Source organism: Rhinopithecus roxellana, chromosome 4 (assembly GCF_007565055.1).
Source record: "Rhinopithecus roxellana isolate Shanxi Qingling chromosome 4, ASM756505v1, whole genome shotgun sequence".
Taxonomy (NCBI): domain Eukaryota; kingdom Metazoa; phylum Chordata; class Mammalia; order Primates; family Cercopithecidae; genus Rhinopithecus; species Rhinopithecus roxellana.
Window position 1 is genome coordinate 36951940 of NC_044552.1, and position 18442 is coordinate 36970381.

An 18442-nucleotide genomic window follows, 5' to 3' on the forward strand; every position below is an offset into this window, starting at 1 on the left:
TTCTTCTTCTTTTTTTTTTTTTTTTTTTTTTTTTTTTGGAGATAGAGTCTCGTTCTGTTGCCAGGCTGGAGTGCAGAGGAGCAATCTCAGCTCACTGCAACCTCTGCCTCCCGGGTTCAAGTGATTCTCCTGCCTCAGCCTCTCAAGTAGCTGGGCCTACAGGCGCGCGCCACCATGCCCAGCTAATTTTTGTATTTTTAGTAGAGATGGGGTTTCACCATGCTGGCCAGGATGGTCTCAATTTCTTGACCTCGTGATCTGCCCATCTCAGCCTCCAAAAGTGCTGGGATTACAGACGTGAGCAACCATGCCTGGCCGCCAGTTCACCCCTTCTTAGGCAACCTGGTCTCCTGCTCCTGGGAGTTCACCATATTGTTGCTGAACTTGGTGCAGATACCCGAATGGCAGAGCACACTGCAGCCCAGAACTCCTGGGCTCAAGCGATCCTCCTACCTCAGCCTCCCGAGTAGCTGGGACTAAAGGTGCATATAGCGCTGTGCCCGCAGGGGTAGGAGTTTTTCTTTCTTTCTTTCTTTTTTTTTTTTCTTGTTCTTCCAAATCCCTCATTTTGAGAATCAAGGGGTAGGAGTTTGATGACAGCGTGTGCATCTCTGCAGGGACAGAGAAGGGGTGGAGGCAAAGGAGTGGAAGAAAGGGGCAAAACGGAGGAGCTTGTGAAAGTAAGAACTGTGCTAGAACTTTCTGAGCCTACGCCATCAGATGGAATACGCACTCAGGTTGCTGGGTGCCTGCAGTGGCCACAGGGGTCACTGACCTCACCTTCATCATGTCAGTCTTACTTAGGGAAGGCACCAAGGAACCACATTCACTGCTGGGAGTGGTAGCCAAAATAGGGACTCACTGGCAATGCCTTTATTCACCATGTCAGATGCTTCCATACCTGTTACTTGTCGGAGTCCTACAGTGACTGGGCCAGTTCCACAAACGAGGAGAACGAAGCCCTGCTCGATAATCTGCCCAAGTTACAAACCATCTGGTGAGTGGCCAAGTTGGGCTTGGATCTCCAGCCTGCCAGATGAAAGCACTTCTGACCACACACCCTCTGAGAAGGGGCTGAGTGCCATCATCCTGCCTGGTCCCCTCAATCTCTCTGCCTAGAGGGGGTGCTAAATCGCACCTGACTCCCTCTGCCTTTCTCCCAGTCTACCATCCTCACCCTAACAAGACCCTTGGCATATCATGCAATAGACTCAGTGCCAAAGGCTCCTTCCTCACCAGCTGGGAAAGCCCCCGCCACCTCCCCACTCAAATCTCCAGCAGTTGCCAAACACACGTCATATAATCAAACTCTCAGGTTTTATTTCTGTAAAAGCTCCAGCTCTATCTTCCCCTGACCCCAAGTCCAGGGCTACCGGAAGGTAGAGAAGCTCTGGGCGGCAGTGCAGGAGGCATAGGGCACACCCCGGGAGCGAATCTGCAGGGTATGGAAGGTGAGGGGTGGGTTGGGGCCTGAGGAGCCTGGGTTCAGGGACTCGGTGTGAGGCTCCATGACTGTCACAGGGACTGCATAGGACAGCACCTGCGGCCGGTCTTCATGGCGTCTCAGCGTGCCCTTGCCCAGGAGGTGCAGGATGCAGGAGAGGACGTCAGTGCTGCTGCAGGCAGACCCCCTACCAAGGCTGCTGACCAAACCTCTGGGAGGACATGGGCCCTTCTGCCAAGCCTCCAGCACCTGGTGTGGGGGAGGAAGGGAGAAGCGGTAGGTTAGAGGCAGCTGACCCCTCCTTGCTTGAGCTTCCACTCCAACCACAGGCTGCTAGGACAGGATGCCCCAAGGACACCAGGTGCATCCCGACTTCACTCCTCACACTCCTACAGGCTACATAGTGAACCACGTGCTTCACCACACGTGGACCTACCTTGTTCTGTAGACTGCTCCCCCAACCCCAGCAAAGATCCATCACCCACTGTGCCCACCCCTGCCTACCAGACAGACAAGCTGGTCAATGTGCAGCCCCTCATCCCCATGGGCCTTGAGGATTCGGACGATGAGGCAGTTCAGAAGATTCCGTCTCTTCTCCAAGTTCCGGCCCTCTTCACCCTCAGCTTGCAGGTACGTCTGAGGTGGGATGAGCCGCACAATGTCCCATCTCGACCTGGGTTCCTTGCTGCCATCTCGAATCTTGAGGACCCCTGAAATTAACACCGATCACTCACTCAGTGGAGAGCCCACGAGAAGCCTGGCCCTGCCTCAGAGCAGAGGCCCCTCTGGCCCTAAGTGCATACCTCCTGGTATATCCTTTTGCTCATGAAGGTCCAGGGGGCCTCTTGAAGAGGTGAGGGGCCCAATCGCCTCATTAAGCATGTCTGCGGAGAGCCCTGAGAGCGCCAGCAGACTCTCTACAGCGACCGCCTTCAGAGAACAGATGGGAGACATTCAGGGCCTCCCCAAGGAGTGGAGAGAAGAGGATGGAGGGAAGAAGCAGAGGGAGTCAAGGTTTCAGGAAGAGAGGCACGGGACAAAGTGGGAGACAGGTGAGAGGTGCAGCGGGGCTGGACCACCTTCAGGTCGTTGAGATACAGCAGTAGCCACATCTGCACGGTGGACACATGCAGGGTCTGGTTCCCAAACTGCAGCTCAGCCCAGCCCAGCCATGTCCACTGCAGTTGCCTCTGTGAGCCTCGCTTGAGGGCAGGGTGGCTCTGACCTGGTGATGTACCAGGAAGGGGGAGGGAGACAAAGAGCAGGGGAAAGGAGGGAGTTAGTGTTGGAGGGAGGGTGCATGCTGGTCAAGCTCTGTTGATCTCTACAGGGCATGTGACCCCAGCATTTATGGACACTGGGGCTCCTGGTCTGAGCTTCCAGATCTTGGCCTTCTCTGGGCCTGCCTTCATGGTGAGCCTCCGGTATCTGGGAGCTATCCTATGCCTAGCCTGGTGCCAGGCAGGTTCTCATCAGTGCCTTCGAGGATTGCCCCATGTGTTTTTAGGGAGACAAAACCATGAAGGGAGGAAGGACTGGGGCTCTTATCAAGCTGGAATATTGTGACAGGAAACAATGTCTCCCCTATTAGGGGGCTCCCTGACCACAGGTCTGAGGCTCTTCCCCCTCCTGTGTTGCTGCCAGCTCAGGGATCAGCCCCCAGTGGGGAGTTTAGGATGACAGGTGACTGACCAGGAAGGAGCCAGACACCCCTTCCTGGTGGCCTCAGGTGCCTCCTGCCTCCATCCTCCCCGTCACCCACAAAGAGATTCCCAGATCTTATTTTAAAACAGAAAAGACAATGATCTGGGGATCAGGTATCTGACAGCACCTGCCACCCTCAGCCACCAAGCTCCTGCCCTTTCTTCTCAAAACCACTGTTTTTCCCATGGCCTAGGGAATTCTTATCCCTAAAGACTATCTCTCCCTGAATCTATAAAAACAAAAATTAAAAATTTAAATTAAAAGACCAACTCTTTTTTTTTCTTTTTGAGATGGAGTCTCACTGTCACCCAGGCTAGAGTGTAGTGGCACGATCTTGGCTCACTGCAACCTCCGCTTGTGGGTTGAAGTGATTCTCCTGCCTCAGCCTCCCGAGTAGCTGGGACTACAGGCATGCACCACCACACCCAGCTAATTTTTGTATTTTTAGCAGAGACGAGGTTTCACCATGTTGGCCAGGCTGGTCTCAAACTCCTGACCTCAAGTGATCCACCCACCTCAGCCTCCCAAAGTGTTAGGATTACAGGCGTGAGCCCTGTGCCCAGCCACAGACCATCTCTTTTCACATCAAGCCTCCCAACATCAGGGTCTGCCCCCAACCCCAGGTCCTTTCCTAGCAGCCCACCCTCTCCCCAGTCCCCAGTCCCCTCTGCCTGGCTACTCACTCTTGTTGTAGAAGTTGGAGTATCTGTTCAAAGTGCCCCTCAGGTAGGAGGGCAGGCAGGTTCTGGGGTTCAATGTGTGGCAGATTGAGGCAACAGGCCAGCAGTGTCGGGACAGGACAAGCACAGACACTTCTGGCATTGCCCCTTCATAGTAGAGGTCCTCATTCTCCTCCTCTTCCTCCTCTCCCTCTGTCACATCCACCGCTGCTGCTGCCCCAGCTCCCTCTTCCTTCTCGCTCTTGTACTCCTTGCCACTGGCCCCATGGCCTACCTGAAGGAGCACAGGGTTCCCAGATGCCATGGCCTCCTCTAGTCTGCTCCACGCCTGTCTTCCCCCACCCTCTCATTTGCTCATCCCTTCCAAGGCACTCACCTGTATTTTCTTCTCTGTATCCTCCAGCTTTAGGAGTTCCTGATCCAGCCGCTGGAGCTGGTAGACGTGGAACTGGCGCTGCAGCTCCTTAGAGGTGCTCAGGCTCTGCAACATCTGCTGGGGGAGGCGGTTGGGGAAGCAGGGACCAATCTGCTCCAGCACGGCCCCCTCCAGCCAGCTCGAGACCACGCCCAGGAGACGGTCCGCCATGTAGTGCCTACAGTGCATGCAGCCCGGGCCAAGCTTCAGTGTGGGCACCAGTGTGGCCCAGCCTCCCACTCCAAGGCTCCAGCCTGGCTCTATCCCAGACTTCCAGGCCCATGAGCTGGCTCTTCCACCATCATCCTGCCTCCCGCCAGCTCCCACTCGCTAGGTCCACACTCACTGGTAATAATGCTCAAAGGTAGTGGCTATCTCCAGGCCGGAGAAAATCAGGACAGCTTGCAGGCACTGCTGCAGCTGTGCCAGCCTCTCCATTTCCTGGGCTCCACCGATCCGGCTGCCCTGGATCTGCTGGTCAATGTGCCGGGCGAACTGCTCACTCACCTGAGCAATGGCAGAGCACAGGAAAGCCATGAATAAGCAAGCAGAGCAGGTGAGTGGGGAGGAGGGATGAGGGTCTGGAAAGTAGATATGAATGCTGGCAGCTTCCTAAGTGGTTGATGCTTTCATACAACTATTATGTACGATCATTAACCATTGTACAAATTAGCAATATTAACAATTATGGAAAGTGTCTTTTCCCATTGTGTCTAAAAATTCAAACTAATAATAATCATTCAAAATGAGAAAATAAGGCCAGGCGCAGTTCACGCCTGTAATTCCAGTACTTTGGGAGGCCGAGACAGGCAGATGGCTTGAGCCCAGGAGTTGGAGACCAGCCTGGGCAACATGGCAAAACCTCGTTTCTACTAAAAATACAAAAAAAATTAGCTGGGCATGGTGGCACATGCCTATGGTCCCAGCTACCCAGGAGGCTGAGAGGACCACCTGAGCCCAAGAGGTTGAAGCTTCAGTGAGCTGTGACTGCACCACTGCACCCCAGTCTGGGAGAGAGTAAGGCCCTGTCAAGAAAGAAGGAAAGAAAGAAAAGAAAGAGAGAGAGGGAGAGAAAAAAAAAAAAAGAAAGGAGAGAGAAAAAAAGAGGGAAGGGAAAGGGAAGGGAAAAGAGTGGTGGCTCACGCCTGTAATCTCAGCACTTTGGGAGGCCAAGGTGGGTAGATCACGAGGTCAGGAGTTCGAGACCAGCCTGACCAACGTGGTAAAACTCTTGTCTCTATTAAAAACACAAAAATTGGCCAGGCTAATTTTTATGGTGGCCTGCGCCTATAATCCCAGCTACTTGGGAGGCCGAGGCAGAAGAATTGCTGAAACCCGGGAAGCGGAGGTTGTGCTGAGCCGAGATTGAGCCTAGTTACTGATAAACTAGGACTGGAGGCTACACAAGGAGCCTCATGCTCCTGCTGCTCTTTACCCTGCTTTCCAGGGTGTTTCTTGCATTTTAGTTCATCAATTCTGGTTTTCGTTTTGTTTTGTTTTTGAGATGAGTCTAGCTCTGTCACCCAAGCTGGAGTGCAGTGGTGTAATCTCACCTAACTGCAACCGCCACCTCCTGGGTTCAAATGATTCTCCTGCCTCAGCCTCCCAAGGAGCTGGGACTACAGGCATGTGCCACCATGCGTGGCTAATTTTTGTAATTTTAGTAGAGATGGGGTTTGGCCATGTTGGCCAGGCTGGCCTCAAACTCCTGATCTCAGGTGATCTGCCTGCCTCAGCCTCCCAAAGTGCTGGGATTACAAGTGTGAGCTGCCACACCCAGCCACTATTTATTTTTTAAACTTCTTTTTTTTTTTTTTGAGACCAAGTCTTGCTCTGTCACCCAAGCTGGAGTGCAGTGGCATGATCTTGGCTCACTGCAACCTCCGCCTCCCAGGTTCAAGCGATTCTCCTGTCTTGCCCTCCTGAGTAGCTGGGACTTCAGGCGTGTGCCACCACACCCAGCTGATTTTTTAAATTTTTAGTAGAGACGGGGTTTCACCATGTTAGCCAGGAGGGTCTCGATCTCCTGACCTCGTGATCCACCCACCTTGGCCTCCCAAAGTGCTGGGATTACAGGCGTGAGCCACCACGCCCAGCCAATTTTTTAAACTTCTTATAACATGGCTATATACTAACATATGTTCATCATAGAATGGGAATGGAAGGGTGGGTCATTTGGAGGAGGCGAGGAAGGAAGAGTTTGTAGGAAGACACCCAAGGATGAGGCAAGGGTGGAGGCTTACATGGGCAGCTTTGAGAAAAGGGAGCTTCAGCAAGGCTCCCGCACAGCCCTTCTGCAGCGCCAGCAAGAAGGCTGCCCGCGGCCCAAACAGTTCAGAGCTCGAGTTCTGCAGAATATTAAATTGCTCACAGTAGCGTGGCACAAAGTCATCATCCCTCCAGGATGAGGTCAGAAAATTGTTCACCTGGAAGGAAGGGGCAGGAGCATGAAGACACAACCCAACATGCCACCATTATGGTGTCCCCTCTCTCCCCTAGGCCTGCTCCTGCCCACCTGCTTCTCCACCACGGCTTGCCAACAGCGTGTCAGGTTTCTCATGATGCTGCTTGGAAGGCCCCGGGTAGCCAAGGAGCTCCAGTCGTGGCTTCTGTTTCTGCCCTCTGTGGAGATCAAGAAAGTGGCAGAGGCAAGGAGTGGGCAGCCCCTCCACTCCAGTCGCTATCCAAGGGGGTGCCCTGAGGCCTTTCCTGACATCCTGCCACCCAAAGTGATGTTCATGGATGGGAGGTGACACAAACCTGGAAGATGAACAGGCTGAGCCCATAGGGAGGGGAAGGATGGGGATGGACAGAAGCCTGTGGTGTACACGTGGGGCCCAGGAAAATGCTCCTGACTAGAACTCTCCACCTGAATCCCCACTACTCACTGGGCCGAGGAGTGGCCGCCACAGGAGGGGGTGCCTCGCAGGGCTCGACATGCACCAGCAGGTGAGTGAGTCGGCGCACCCGCGAGAAGAAAGCTGGGCTGCGGTTCTGGGGGTTGAAGACAGCTTCCTGACACTCCAGGTACTGTTCCAGCAGCCAACCCAGGGGGCTAATGCCATCCTCATCTAGAGGGTGAGAAAAACAAACCAAGGCACAGCCATGTCTGCAGGGAAGTGGGAGAGGTTGGGCTGAACAGCAGTGTGGAGATAGAGCAACTGGACAAAATGATACAAGGGAGGAGCCAGGTAGGGTGGTTTATGCCTGTAATCCCAGCACTTTGGGAGGTTGAAATGAGAGGACTGCTTGAGGCCAGGAGTTTGAGCCCAGCCTGGTCAACATAGCAGGACCCCATCTTTAAAAATAATAAATAAACAGGCTGGGTGCAGTGGCTCACGCCTGTAATCCCAGCACTTTGGGAGGTCGACGCGGGCGGATCACAAGGTCAGGAGATCAAGACCATCCTGGCTAACACGGTGAAACCCCGTCTCTACTAAAAATACAAAAATAAGCCAGGTGTGGTGGCGGGTGCCTGTAGTCCCAGCTACTTGGGAGGCTGAGGCCGGAGAATGGCATGAACCTGGGAGGAGGAGTTTGCAGTGAGCCAAGATCACACCACTGCACTCCAGCCTGGGCGACAGAGTGAGACTCCGTCTCAAAAACCTAATAATAATAAAAAATAATAAACATTAAAAAAATAGAAAAGGCCAGGTGCGGTGGCACATGCCTATAATCCCAGCACTTTGGGAGGCTGAGGTGGGCGGATCACCTGAGGTCAGGAGTTCAAGATCAGCCTGACAACATGGAGAAACTCCATCGCTACTAAAAAATATCAAATTAGCTAGGTGTGGGTCGGATGCGGTGGCTCACGCCTGTAATCCCAGCACTTTGTGAGACTGAGGCGGGTGGATCACCGGAGGTTGGGGGTTCAAGACCAGCCTGACCAACATGGAGAAACCCCATCTCTACTAAAAATACAAAATTAGCCAGGCGTGGTGGCCCATGCCTGTAGTCCCAGCTATTCAGGAGGCCGATGAAGGAGAATTGCTTAACCCTGGAGGTGGAGGTTGCAGTGAACCGAGATTGCGCCATTGCACTCCAGCCTAGGCAATAAGAGCGAAACTCTGTCTCAAAAAAATAAAAATAAAATAAAATAAAACAAAATAAAATAAAATAAGCCAGGCATGGTGGCACATGCCTGTAATCCCAGCTACTCAGGAGGCTGAGGCAAAAGAATTGCTTGAACCCGGGAGGCAGAGGTTGCGGTGAGCTGAGATCGCGCCATTGCACTCCAGCCTGGGTAACAAGAGCGAAACTCCGTCTCAAAAAAAAAAAAAAGATATGAAAAGAATGATACAAGGGAGTGGAACAAGGTACCTTCTGTACTTATGGTGTCAGCTGACACTTGAGAGACATAGGAAAGGGGGCAGCCCCTGGGCTATGAGAAGACAGCACTGGGATTACAAATGCAGGTGCCAAAAGGGCCAGAACATAATCCAGGTGGTTCTAGGGTAGAGCAAGAAGGAGCTAATTAGTGGAGCCAAGCCCTGAGATAGTAATGGGTCCAGGTGTCAGGATGGTTACCAGGGGAGGTGATGTTCTGCACCACGGGGCTGACCAGGGCCTCCCAGCAGGTCTTGCCCAGAGCTTGGGCGGCCTCGTCGTCAGGGAGGAAGCGGTCAGCAAAATTCTGCTCCTGGCGCAGGGCCCCGTTCAGTCTGGGGGTGAGAATGGAGGAGGAAGGTGTCAGAGGCTTGAGGTATGTGTTATCTCAGTGTCCACCCTGCCTAAGACTGCCAGTTAACCCCCAGCACCCAAACTGAAGGCCCTCCTGGTACTTCAAAACTGCCCTGTGCTAACTGGTATATCCTATTCCCAGCCCACTGAAGAAATTTCTTCTCTTTATCCTTTTTCCCCTCCCACAGCTCAGAACACTCCAGCCCCCTCCCCATGCATATTAAACCTCCATTTCACAGCTTCCATGGACCCCTGCCTGCCAGCTACTTGCAATAGCTTTACCTTTCCCACAGACACAAGCATACATGCACACTCTCACACACCTAGAACTCAGGTGCAGGAGGCTCCTGCGGTCCTCTGCCATGTCCTGGCTCCAGGCCTGCGCCCGAACCATGTAGAAGAGGCGTGTGTGACGACAGAGTTGCTCCCGGAACACTGGCCAGAACGTAGGCTTGGGGCCTAGGATCTCTAACCCCCGAATGCGTGTATCAATGCCACCCTGAAACACACACAGGACTATCTTCACTCGCCCCACACCCTCCTTGGGATGGGCTGGGGTCAGCTATGCCCTCGAGCCTCACACCCGGAGCTGCTTGAGACCCAGGCTGGTCCTCTGGCTCAAGATCTGCCCGTTTATGGGGCTCAGAGCCCCCTACCCAGGGCCACACCCCACATCCCTAGCCCCACCTGCTGGCAGCGCTTTATGCGGATCTGGATGATGGGCCAGAAGCGGGTCAGGTTCTCCAGGAGGATCACCCGGCTGGCAGAGGGCATCACATTCACCTGGCAGGGGGGCAGAGAAGGTTGTCACCTCCACACGTGCAGATGGGAGTGCTGAGCCAAGTTGGCTCTAGGCTCCAGTCCCCTCACTGTTTCCCTCCCTTCCCCAGCCCTGGGATGTGTAGGGTCCTGAAAAAGCTATCCTCATTGTCCACCCTCACTGTTTGGGGCCTGGTGGCACAAGCACAGGGATAAAGGACACTACTTTCTGTGGGGCTCAAGACAGGTGGGAGTAGAAAAAAGTAGGATAGGGCCAGATCGAAGCAGGAGGGAAGATCCTGTGAGGGGTGGGGTAATGGCTAATGGCCCTGGGGCCCTACCGAGTTGAGTTCCGTGTGAAGAGAGCTAGTGCTATCACCCCCACACACCACCACTCGGGCCGGCATGTAGCTTGAGTCCTCGCTAGCCACAAGCAGAGTCAGTTGCCTGGGAGTGGGGAGGAAAAACCATTTGGAACTTACAGACAGGGCCCATGGCCAAGTCCAGGGGGGTGGTGCTTCCCCAAAAACAAACACAGGGGCGTCACAGGAAAGTGTAGGTGTGTGGCAAAGCACATGCGTGGGAGCGTTACCTGATGAGGACGCCCTGGTGCATGTGCAGGGTGATGTAGTGGGAGCCGGCGCTGCCGTTGGACTCCCAGTAGGTCTTGGGGTTGTGGTCTGTCAGCTTGCTGGCCCGGTGCGGGTTGGAGGACACCTCCACCTTCTCCCAGCACTTGTCCTCCTTCACTTCCACACTGGAGCCTGGGGGTAAGTGGGAATGGGTGGTGGTCACAGCCAGGTAGGGTGTAGAGGGGAAGCAAACATAGGTGTGGGGAGATGGAGCAATAGGGCAACAGGCACGAACCCTGGCATAGGTATCTGAGGAACACATCAAAGAAAGGGATGTTGATGGACCGGTGGGTTCGTCTGTAGTCTTCAATCTGGCCCAGCACCATCTGCAGCCAGAACATCAGAGAGAAGGGGCACAGGGGCAGGAGGAACACGGAGAGACACATGGAAACATGGATGAAGGAGAGACCAAGCAGCAGTGGGACTTCCTCTACAGCACCAGCAGAGCAGGCCCAGACGGGGAAGAGGGGCAGGGAAACAAATGTCCCAGGGTCACTAGAGTCACCTGTTGTTCCCAGCCATGGGAACACAGCCCTTACCCGCCACTGCTTGGGTTTCATATTCTGATGCTGCTCTGAGCCCACAAGCTCCCCTTCCTCCTGACCTGGATGCAGCCTCCCAGGATGTTGGTGATGAGTTTGCGGTAGAGGTGGGCATGCTTCTCACACTTGAACACCATGTCCCGCAGCTCCTGAGCCAGCTCCAGCTTTCCCAGGTGCTTTTCCAGGGCCTTGGAGATGGCGTCTCTTGCTCCCAGCTGATTCAGCACCACGGCATAGTCCCTGCTCACTGAGGTCAGGCGGTGCAGGAAGAAAATCAGTTCCTGGAGCACCTGGGTGGGGACATAAAGGAGATGAATGACAGGGCGAGGGCTGCAAGGGCATCTGCAGTAGCAGGTACCCACTGTGTACTGGGTGCTGGGGGTGCTACAGTGAGCAAGGCAGAGTGAGGAAGTGAAAAGACAGGGATGGGGAGACACAAGAGCCAGGTGGTTAGAGAACCGAAAACAAACCAAAATGGAAAAGGGCACAAGATGCCCTGCTACTCTAGGGTTCTAGGCTGCTGATTATATGGACAAAAACTGCAGAGAGCATCCCTGGGTTCTTTCATCCAGGCCCCACTGTCCCAAAAAACAGTTGTAGGGCTGTATTTTGAGATGTTCAGGCACCTGGATGGCTGGGAAGGGACTGACAGGGACTGGGTTTGTGCGTATACCCAATGAGCCTGCCTTAGAAAGTAAATTCTACATAACAGCCAAAAATACAGCCACACTGCAAACACCTACTGTCACCATGACCCTAGTTCTCTGAGCCCTTCTGAAGCCTTCTGTGCCCAGGACTTCTCTGTAGCTCTTGCAGGGGACTCTGGTATGTGATGGGCCCTCTGCGTCCTTCATCCCCCTTTCTCCCACAGGACTAGCCAAAAATGGAGCTATTGATGCTCTTAATGTTCTATGTAATATCTCCATATCCTTTTGTGTAAAAAAGAGAGTGGCAAGATCACACATTTGGGTTTGCTTATATTTGCATAAGGGAACATGGGAATGATACATAAATTAATACAAGTAATTACCAGTAAGGGGTGTGTGGGGGACACTGGGAGAACAGGGATTTGGGTGAGAGCAAGAATTCTCAGTGTATACATTGTTAGAGCGTTTTGATTTGTGAACCATGTGAATGTATTACCTATTTAAAAAAAATAAAATTCAATTTTAAAAGCAAAACTCAAACTAAGAGCCCAAAGGCTCTATCACACCCTCCAGAGCCTTGCCCAGTGGGTGTGCCTTGCCAGTGGCTGCCTTTATCCTCTCCCCCAGCCTCTCCCCAGAGCAAGGCAGGGGTACCTCTCGATCAGTGTTTGGGGACCGCAGGCAGGCCATGCAGGCATCCACGGCCTCGTGCCAGGGGAGCAGCAGTGCCTCAGGGAAGTCTACCAGCTGCTTCAGGATTCTGGGGGCAAAGAAATGTGCAGCCAGCCTCATAGACCCCCTTTGCCCTCAGAGATCCCACCTGTCACCACGCTCTTACCTCAGCACAGTCAGGTGCAGGGCCCTGTTAGTGTCTCGAGTGTCCAGGCTCTGCATCAGTGCCAGGAAGGGCTGGGGCTGCCGCTGCAGCTGCAGCAGGAGTGGCTTGACCTTGTTCTCCTGCGTCCCCTCCGAGCTGAGGGCTTGCTCTAGATCCAGGAGGATTTTCCCAGCTGGACCATAATCCTCCACGAGATGCTGCAGGGGAGTGTTGGGACTCTGAGATGGGGGTTCTTTTGCTACAGGAAGAGGAGAGTCACAGGAATTGGCCATTGTTAGTAATGTGAAGGCTCAGAAATAGATTCATAACTCTCAATCTTTTTCTCTAATTTCTCCTAAAAAATGTTTTAAATTTTTTAACCACCCCCCGCAAAAGTTAGGTTTGGGGATCTAATCTCTTAATGTCCTTGTAAGACAGTTTTATGACAAATTATATATATATATTTTTTTTTTCTTTTTTTTTTTTTTTTTCTTGAGACGGAGTCTCGCTCTGTCGCCTGGGCTGGAGTGCAGTGGCCGGATCTCAGCTCACTGCAAGCTCCGCCTCCCGGGTTTATGCCATTCTCCTGCCTCAGCCTCCCGAGTCGCTGGGACTACAGGCGCCAGCCACCTCGCCCGGCTAGTTTTTTGTATTTTTTAGTAGAGACGGGGTTTCACCGTGTTAGCCAGGATGGTCTCGATCTCCTGACCTTGTGATCCGCCCGTCTTGGCCTCCCAAAGTGCTGGGATTACAGGCTTGAGCCACCGCGCCCGGCCTGTTTTTTTTTTTGAGATGGAGTCTCGCTCTGTCGCCCAGGCTGGAGTGCAGTGGTGCCATCTCAGCTCACTGCAACCTCCGCCTCCTGGGTTCACAGCATTCTCCTGCCTCAGCCTCCCAGGTAGCTGGGACTACAGGCGCCCACCACCACGCCCGGCTAATTTTTTTTTGTATTTTTAGTAGAGACGAGATTTCACCATGCTAGGCAGGATGGTCTCAATCTCCTAACCTTATGATCCGCCCACCTAGGCCTCCCAAAGACCTGGGATTACAGGTGTGAGCCACCGCACCTGGCCTTTATATTCTTAAAATAGCAAAGTAGCTTCATCTGCAAACAGGAGAGCACTTCCCTTTATTCCAAAGCATGCAGTATGTTTCTCTACAAGAAAAAAAGCTAAATGTGGAGGCTTTTATAAGTCTTCAAAATTATCTTGCAATTTTCTAACTTTACATCCTCCTTCATTCTTGAGGGAACATAGTGCCCGCTTCTCCATTTGTTGCTTCTCTCTAAGTTGCAGATTCTAAGGTGGCATCACTTCCAGAAAGGATTGCATAAAAATCAGCACAGACATCTCTCCTGTGCTAATGCCCTGAAGGTGTGTCGGCTCAGCTGCCATGTCTGGCACCCACCTTCCACTTTGGCTGCATCTTCTGAGTCCTTAACCTGGGCCTGAGCTTGCAGGAGGACATCTTGTTGGGCTTCTAGAAGGGATGGGTAGGCTGGGTGCCCTGCTAGGGCTTCAGGCCCATACTTCTTGTAGACACGGCAGTTGATCAGGTCCCTGAGGGCACTGTCATTGAGTCGCTGTGGCAGAGTCAGCAGCAAGTCCTGGGCCAATTCTATGGGCACGGCCAGTTCAGCTAGGATCTCATCATCCAGAATCTGCCATCAAGGAGAAGCTCTCATTGCAGACAGCCCTGCCGGCACAGAGGCCCCAGGGAGCACTTGGTAGGGGTGGGGCTCTCTCTGCACACATACCCTCCATCCTGATCTTCTCACGGCTGGCAGCTGGCTCCTCCCAAACAGCTCACCAGCCTCTCCCAACTCTGAAAATTCCAGACCCCTCCTCTGCAGCCCCTTCCACTCTCTGACCTCCACTTTTCATCCTGAGCCTTTCAAATGCTCTATACAGTCCAGCCCTTGCAATAGAGTCCTCCAACCTCTGAGTGCCTCCAGGCTGGTTCTACCTCCCCATCTAGGTTCTCCTGGAGGATCTGGAGAACCTCCTGATGGTCAGGTCCATCCAGCTTCTTGATGAAGAAGAGGAGTTCCCACCACTCAGCCAGGGTCAGGTGTTCACACTCCTCAGTGTCCTCATCCTCAGGCAGCACATAAGGCACAGCATAGAGTTCCGTCATGGGCCTCCAGCGCCAGGCGGGCAGGGCTGTGGAAATGGGCCGAGGGGCACAGGGATGTCACTAGCAACTGAGCAGGACCACCGTTACTCTTCTCAGAGCTGACCCTTGCTTCCTCCCTGAGCTCACCTCTACCCAGGACTCTATTGGCCACCGCCCCTTGGTATTCATCAGCCTCAACCATGTCCTCAATGTCTTCCTCAAAGCCCAAGATCTCCAGCATGTGCCAGTGCACCCAATAGGTGCGGCCTGTTAACTCCCACAATACCTGGAGGATAGGGAAAGAAAGAGAGGGAAGGGGAAGGGAGGACTCACTAATGACTGGCTGTGGCCCAGTACTGAGGACTTATAGCCCTCAGGGTGACCACCTGGCCAGGTTTTAGAAAAACCTTCATATAACAAAACAGCAGCATATGGAGAATAGACACACACACACACACACACACACACAAAGGATGCCCTCTCCTTTGGGGGATGGGCCTGTCTCTCCTCTCACCCTATCTTTCATGGCTTATGCCCCCACACTTCCTTCTGGCCTCTACCACTCCATCTCCCTGACCCTGACCTTTGGAGGAGTCTGGCTATATCAGTTTCTTCCTGAGTGTGAGTCTTCTTAACTTCACAGCCTCCTAAACCCAGATTTTTCCAGCTCTCAGAATGGCCCTCCTCTCAACTACTGACTCTTTTTCACCATCCCAATCTTATAGAAAGCTTTCTCTTTGGGTGGCCTGCTGGAGCCCCTCTGTATGGAAGTCCCAACTCTGCCCCACCCCAAATAGACCCCTAACAGTGTCCCACCATCATATGCCACTCACCTGCACAGGAGGCACGCCGTTGTTGCTCTGCCGAAATTCACCCTCATCCCCAGCACTGATCTCCTCATAATCATCCAGCATCCGCACTCGCATCCCCGGCTGCAGTGTGTCCCGCACATACAAGGCATAGGTATTGCCACTTGCGAACTCAGAACGAGGGCGAAAACGTCTTGACCTCCTGAAGGAGGGCTGAGCCTGGGCAGTGGGGAGCCCTGGGCTCACATCTGCCAGCTGAGGCTGGAAGATGGAACCGGGGGACCGTGCTGAGCTCCTTGGTCTGTCTGTGGCCTGGTCCCAGCGCATGGCTTGCACCAGCTCCGAGATCAGGGTGCCCATGGCCATACTGAACTCCAGCTCCAGTTGACCCCTCTTCCCACTGAACTCCTCAGGAGCAGAGGTGTTCTGGGCTCCTGGCTCCGCAGCACTGTTGTTCAGCTGATCCAGGAGCGAGGTGACATGCAAATACCGCTTCACCAGGGAGAAGAGCACCCTTCCTGGGACCTGTGGGATACAACCTTTGGCCTACATCCACCTTGTCCCAGTTTAAGACCCTCTCTCCATACCATCCTCTGTAGATAGGTGCAAAGGCCTGGTCCCTAGATCTTGTTCACAAGCTCCCCCCACCTTACACCCCCAAAGGTTACCTGTGGTAGCTGAATGCCCTCGAAAGACATGGGATGTTCAGAGAGCGTGGCCTGTGCAAACAGTGCTAGCAGAGCACAGCGGCTGTCAAAATCCAGGTGTTTCTCAATGGCTTCTTGTTGGCTCAGTGACAGAAGGATTTGAGTCCGGGTCCCTGTAACCCACATCCCAATTGGTAACTTCTCCCTAATCTCACCCTTCCTAGAAATCTCAGATCCTCTATTCTTTCAATCCAATCCTTTTGCCACCACACAATGGGAAAGAACTGATTTGCTTCAAAAGCTAAAATTTGCTAACTTATACACATACATACACGCACATAAACACCATCTACAATAGTCTAAACTGTAAATTCTTCCTTTGCATAAAAAGCAACTAATTAATATGAGGTTATTGAAGATAGTCTTTCCTCTTTTGGCAGATAACCCCCACCCTCACTCCCATTCCCACCTCCTTTTCTTCCAACTCTAAGAGAAGGGCAACAGAATCATTTACGTACTGATGAGATCAGAGGCTCCTGCCACAGTGTCCTGTGAGTCCCTGAGCCGACCCAGCCCTTCTGCTTTCCCTTCCTCCCCACACTGCCCCTCACCAGCATCATGGGAGGACAGGGCTTGTATCATCCGGCCTGCGCTCCAGCGAATCTGATAATCGGGACTACTCAACATGTGCATGAGCAAGTCCAGGACCCTTGGGTCCTTGAATACCCCAGTGAGGGGCTCGATGCTGGCATAGGCGCTGAGCACGTGGACAGTGTGAAGTAGAGGAGCAGGAGGGATGGTGCCCACACACTCCTCCAGCTGCCGAAGGGCTCTCTGAATGAGGGACTTCACATCGGTTTCCATCTCCTCCAGCACAGATTTGTCCAGGGCCCCAACCTCCCCTGCAGACTCCTGGGAGGGCCCGATGACCTGGCCATCCTCGCCCAGCATCTTGTGGCAGTTGGCATAGATCTCATCCTTGGACATCCACAGCAGGATGTGCTCAGCCTTGCAGTCCACTTGGCCAGAGCCCCCGTCCCCCTCATCGCAACGCCGCAGGATGAGCCAACGGATCTGGTACTCAGGATGCCCATCATGGCCCACTCGCTGGCGGATCAGCTCATCAGGATAGGCATGCAAGCCAGGCCCCAGGGGCACCCTGAATTCCCTGTAGCGGAGTTCCCCCACCATCCTGGCACCTGGAGCACACAAGGAAAACAGAACAGACAAGCTAGAGTAAGGAGAAGTCAGAAAATCAAAGACATCCAGGAGGTGGGGAAGCAAATGGCAACAGCTGTCAGGCTGGGTTGCCAGGCCCAGGAGTTGCATGCTGCACGCTGAGTTGGAGCAGGCCTAAGCAGAGAACACTGGCGTGTTTTGTTGTGAAAGAACACAAAATTTGGGGGCTAAAAGGAAGGTCCCCAAGACCCTGCGGCCTGGAGTGGGTTGGTTTGGAACAGTGGGCAGACTAGTGGGGGCAGGCAGGGCAGCCTTGGAGTTACAAGTGAATCCCAAGGCCTTGGAACAGGCAGCTACCCTGGGGGTATGTGAAGCCCAGAGGGGTATGTTTGGGAGGGAGATCGTGAGTGTGTGTGGAAAGGGGTGCTGTCTCTAAGGACTGGAGCACGGGAGTGTGAGACCCAAGTTAAGAGTCCCGAGATCACAGAGTTAAGAGACCTGAGAACTGGTGGTGGAGTGGGAGGGCAAGGCGCGATGGACTGGGAGGAGGCACTGGTGGGTTGGAGGTGCCTCTGACTGGAGCAACTGGAGCAACTGGAACAAAAGGGCTGGTGGGGGCGCCGCGAGACCCAGGGCAGGGTGCACAGACAAGGTAGGTGAGGGGCGCGAGGCTTGGGGGACCGAGGTTGGAGACCCGAGAAGCCAGGGGCGCGCGGTACAGTGGGGGAGGGGTGATTAGGCCCCATAAACTAGAACCCCGAGGCACGGTAGGATGGGGAACCGAGGTTGGGTGAGCGCGAGGCTCGATGGGCAAGTGGGCAGGGGAGGAGGAGCAAGGGGCCGCGGCGGGGCTCTGGCCACCTCAGAAGTCCACCGGGGTCCTGGCGCGAGGCCTGTCCTTCACAGAGCAAGGGACGCGGCAAAGATGCTGGCGGCGACTCGGGCCCCACCTGGGCCCCGCGAGGGGGTCGAGACGGAGAGACGGTAAGGGGCGTGCCTCTGCGGAACAGAGCGGCACCCGCCTTGGTCGGCAGCCACTGGGGCAGGGTGGAGCCTGGTCCCTGCCAGCGGCTCCGCCAGCCAAAAGCCACGGCTCATTTCCGCCGGACCCAGCGGAAAGCTAGGGGCCCTGGGAAAGGGCCGGGGAGGAGCCGCGGGTGCCACCTTGGCGACGCAGCACCTCCTTCTCTGCACCGCCCTTTCCTCTTCCTTTTGTCCTCCCTCCTGCGGAAGTGCCCTCCCCGTTTCCCAGTCACAACTGGAAAAGGCCTTGGACGTCATTTATTTCCATCCCCGGCTCCATTACCTGTAAGGGAATTGGGGTGGGGACAGACCCAGTGTCCTGTACTTTCTTTTCCTCCCACACTTTTTA

At 54.0% G+C, this 18442-nt stretch overlaps 1 protein-coding gene across 6 annotated transcripts; it reads right to left on the reverse strand.

Moving 5' to 3' along the window:
- Nucleotides 1–1298: 1298 nt before the first annotated feature.
- On the reverse strand, nt 1299–18253 carry CUL7 (cullin 7). Of its 6 annotated transcripts, none has more exons than XM_010369702.2 (26): nt 17932–18253; nt 16503–17090; nt 15913–16064; nt 15269–15769; nt 14583–14721; nt 14286–14482; nt 13728–13980; nt 12342–12579; nt 12158–12263; nt 10919–11146; nt 10550–10640; nt 10275–10446; nt 10024–10129; nt 9611–9706; nt 9247–9422; nt 8771–8904; nt 7132–7314; nt 6759–6865; nt 6487–6669; nt 4590–4750; nt 4205–4421; nt 3832–4102; nt 2524–2669; nt 2248–2374; nt 1949–2154; nt 1299–1693 (listed from the first exon to the last, which is right to left on the reverse strand). In XM_010369702.2, exons 2-26 carry the CDS (start codon nt 17080–17082, stop codon nt 1370–1372), a joined length of 5094 nt encoding a protein of 1697 aa, XP_010368004.1. In that variant the 5' UTR covers nt 17083–17090; nt 17932–18253; the 3' UTR covers nt 1299–1369. The 6 variants fall into 6 exon arrangements, with proteins under 6 accessions (XP_010368004.1, XP_030784362.1, XP_010367999.1 ...); XM_030928502.1 differs by having other exon boundaries at nt 14259–14482; nt 16410–17090; XM_010369697.2 differs by having other exon boundaries at nt 16410–17090; nt 18021–18250.
- Nucleotides 18254–18442: the final 189 nt, after the last annotated feature.

What these genes read in the sequence shown, in the direction of transcription:
- CUL7 (XM_030928500.1), bottom strand. Translation starts at nt 18,168, where the DNA reads ATGAGCCGTGGCTTTTGGCTGGCGGAGCCGCTGGCAGGGACCAGGCTC. An exon ending in ACCTTTGAGCATTATTACCA is followed by an intron (nt 4,422 to 4,589) that starts GTGAGTGTGGAC and finishes CATGCACTGTAG; the next exon opens with GCACTACATGGCGGACCGTC. An exon ending in TGTATCTCAACGACCTGAAG is followed by an intron (nt 2,375 to 2,523) that starts GTGGTCCAGCCC and finishes TGTTCTCTGAAG; the next exon opens with GCGGTCGCTGTAGAGAGTCT.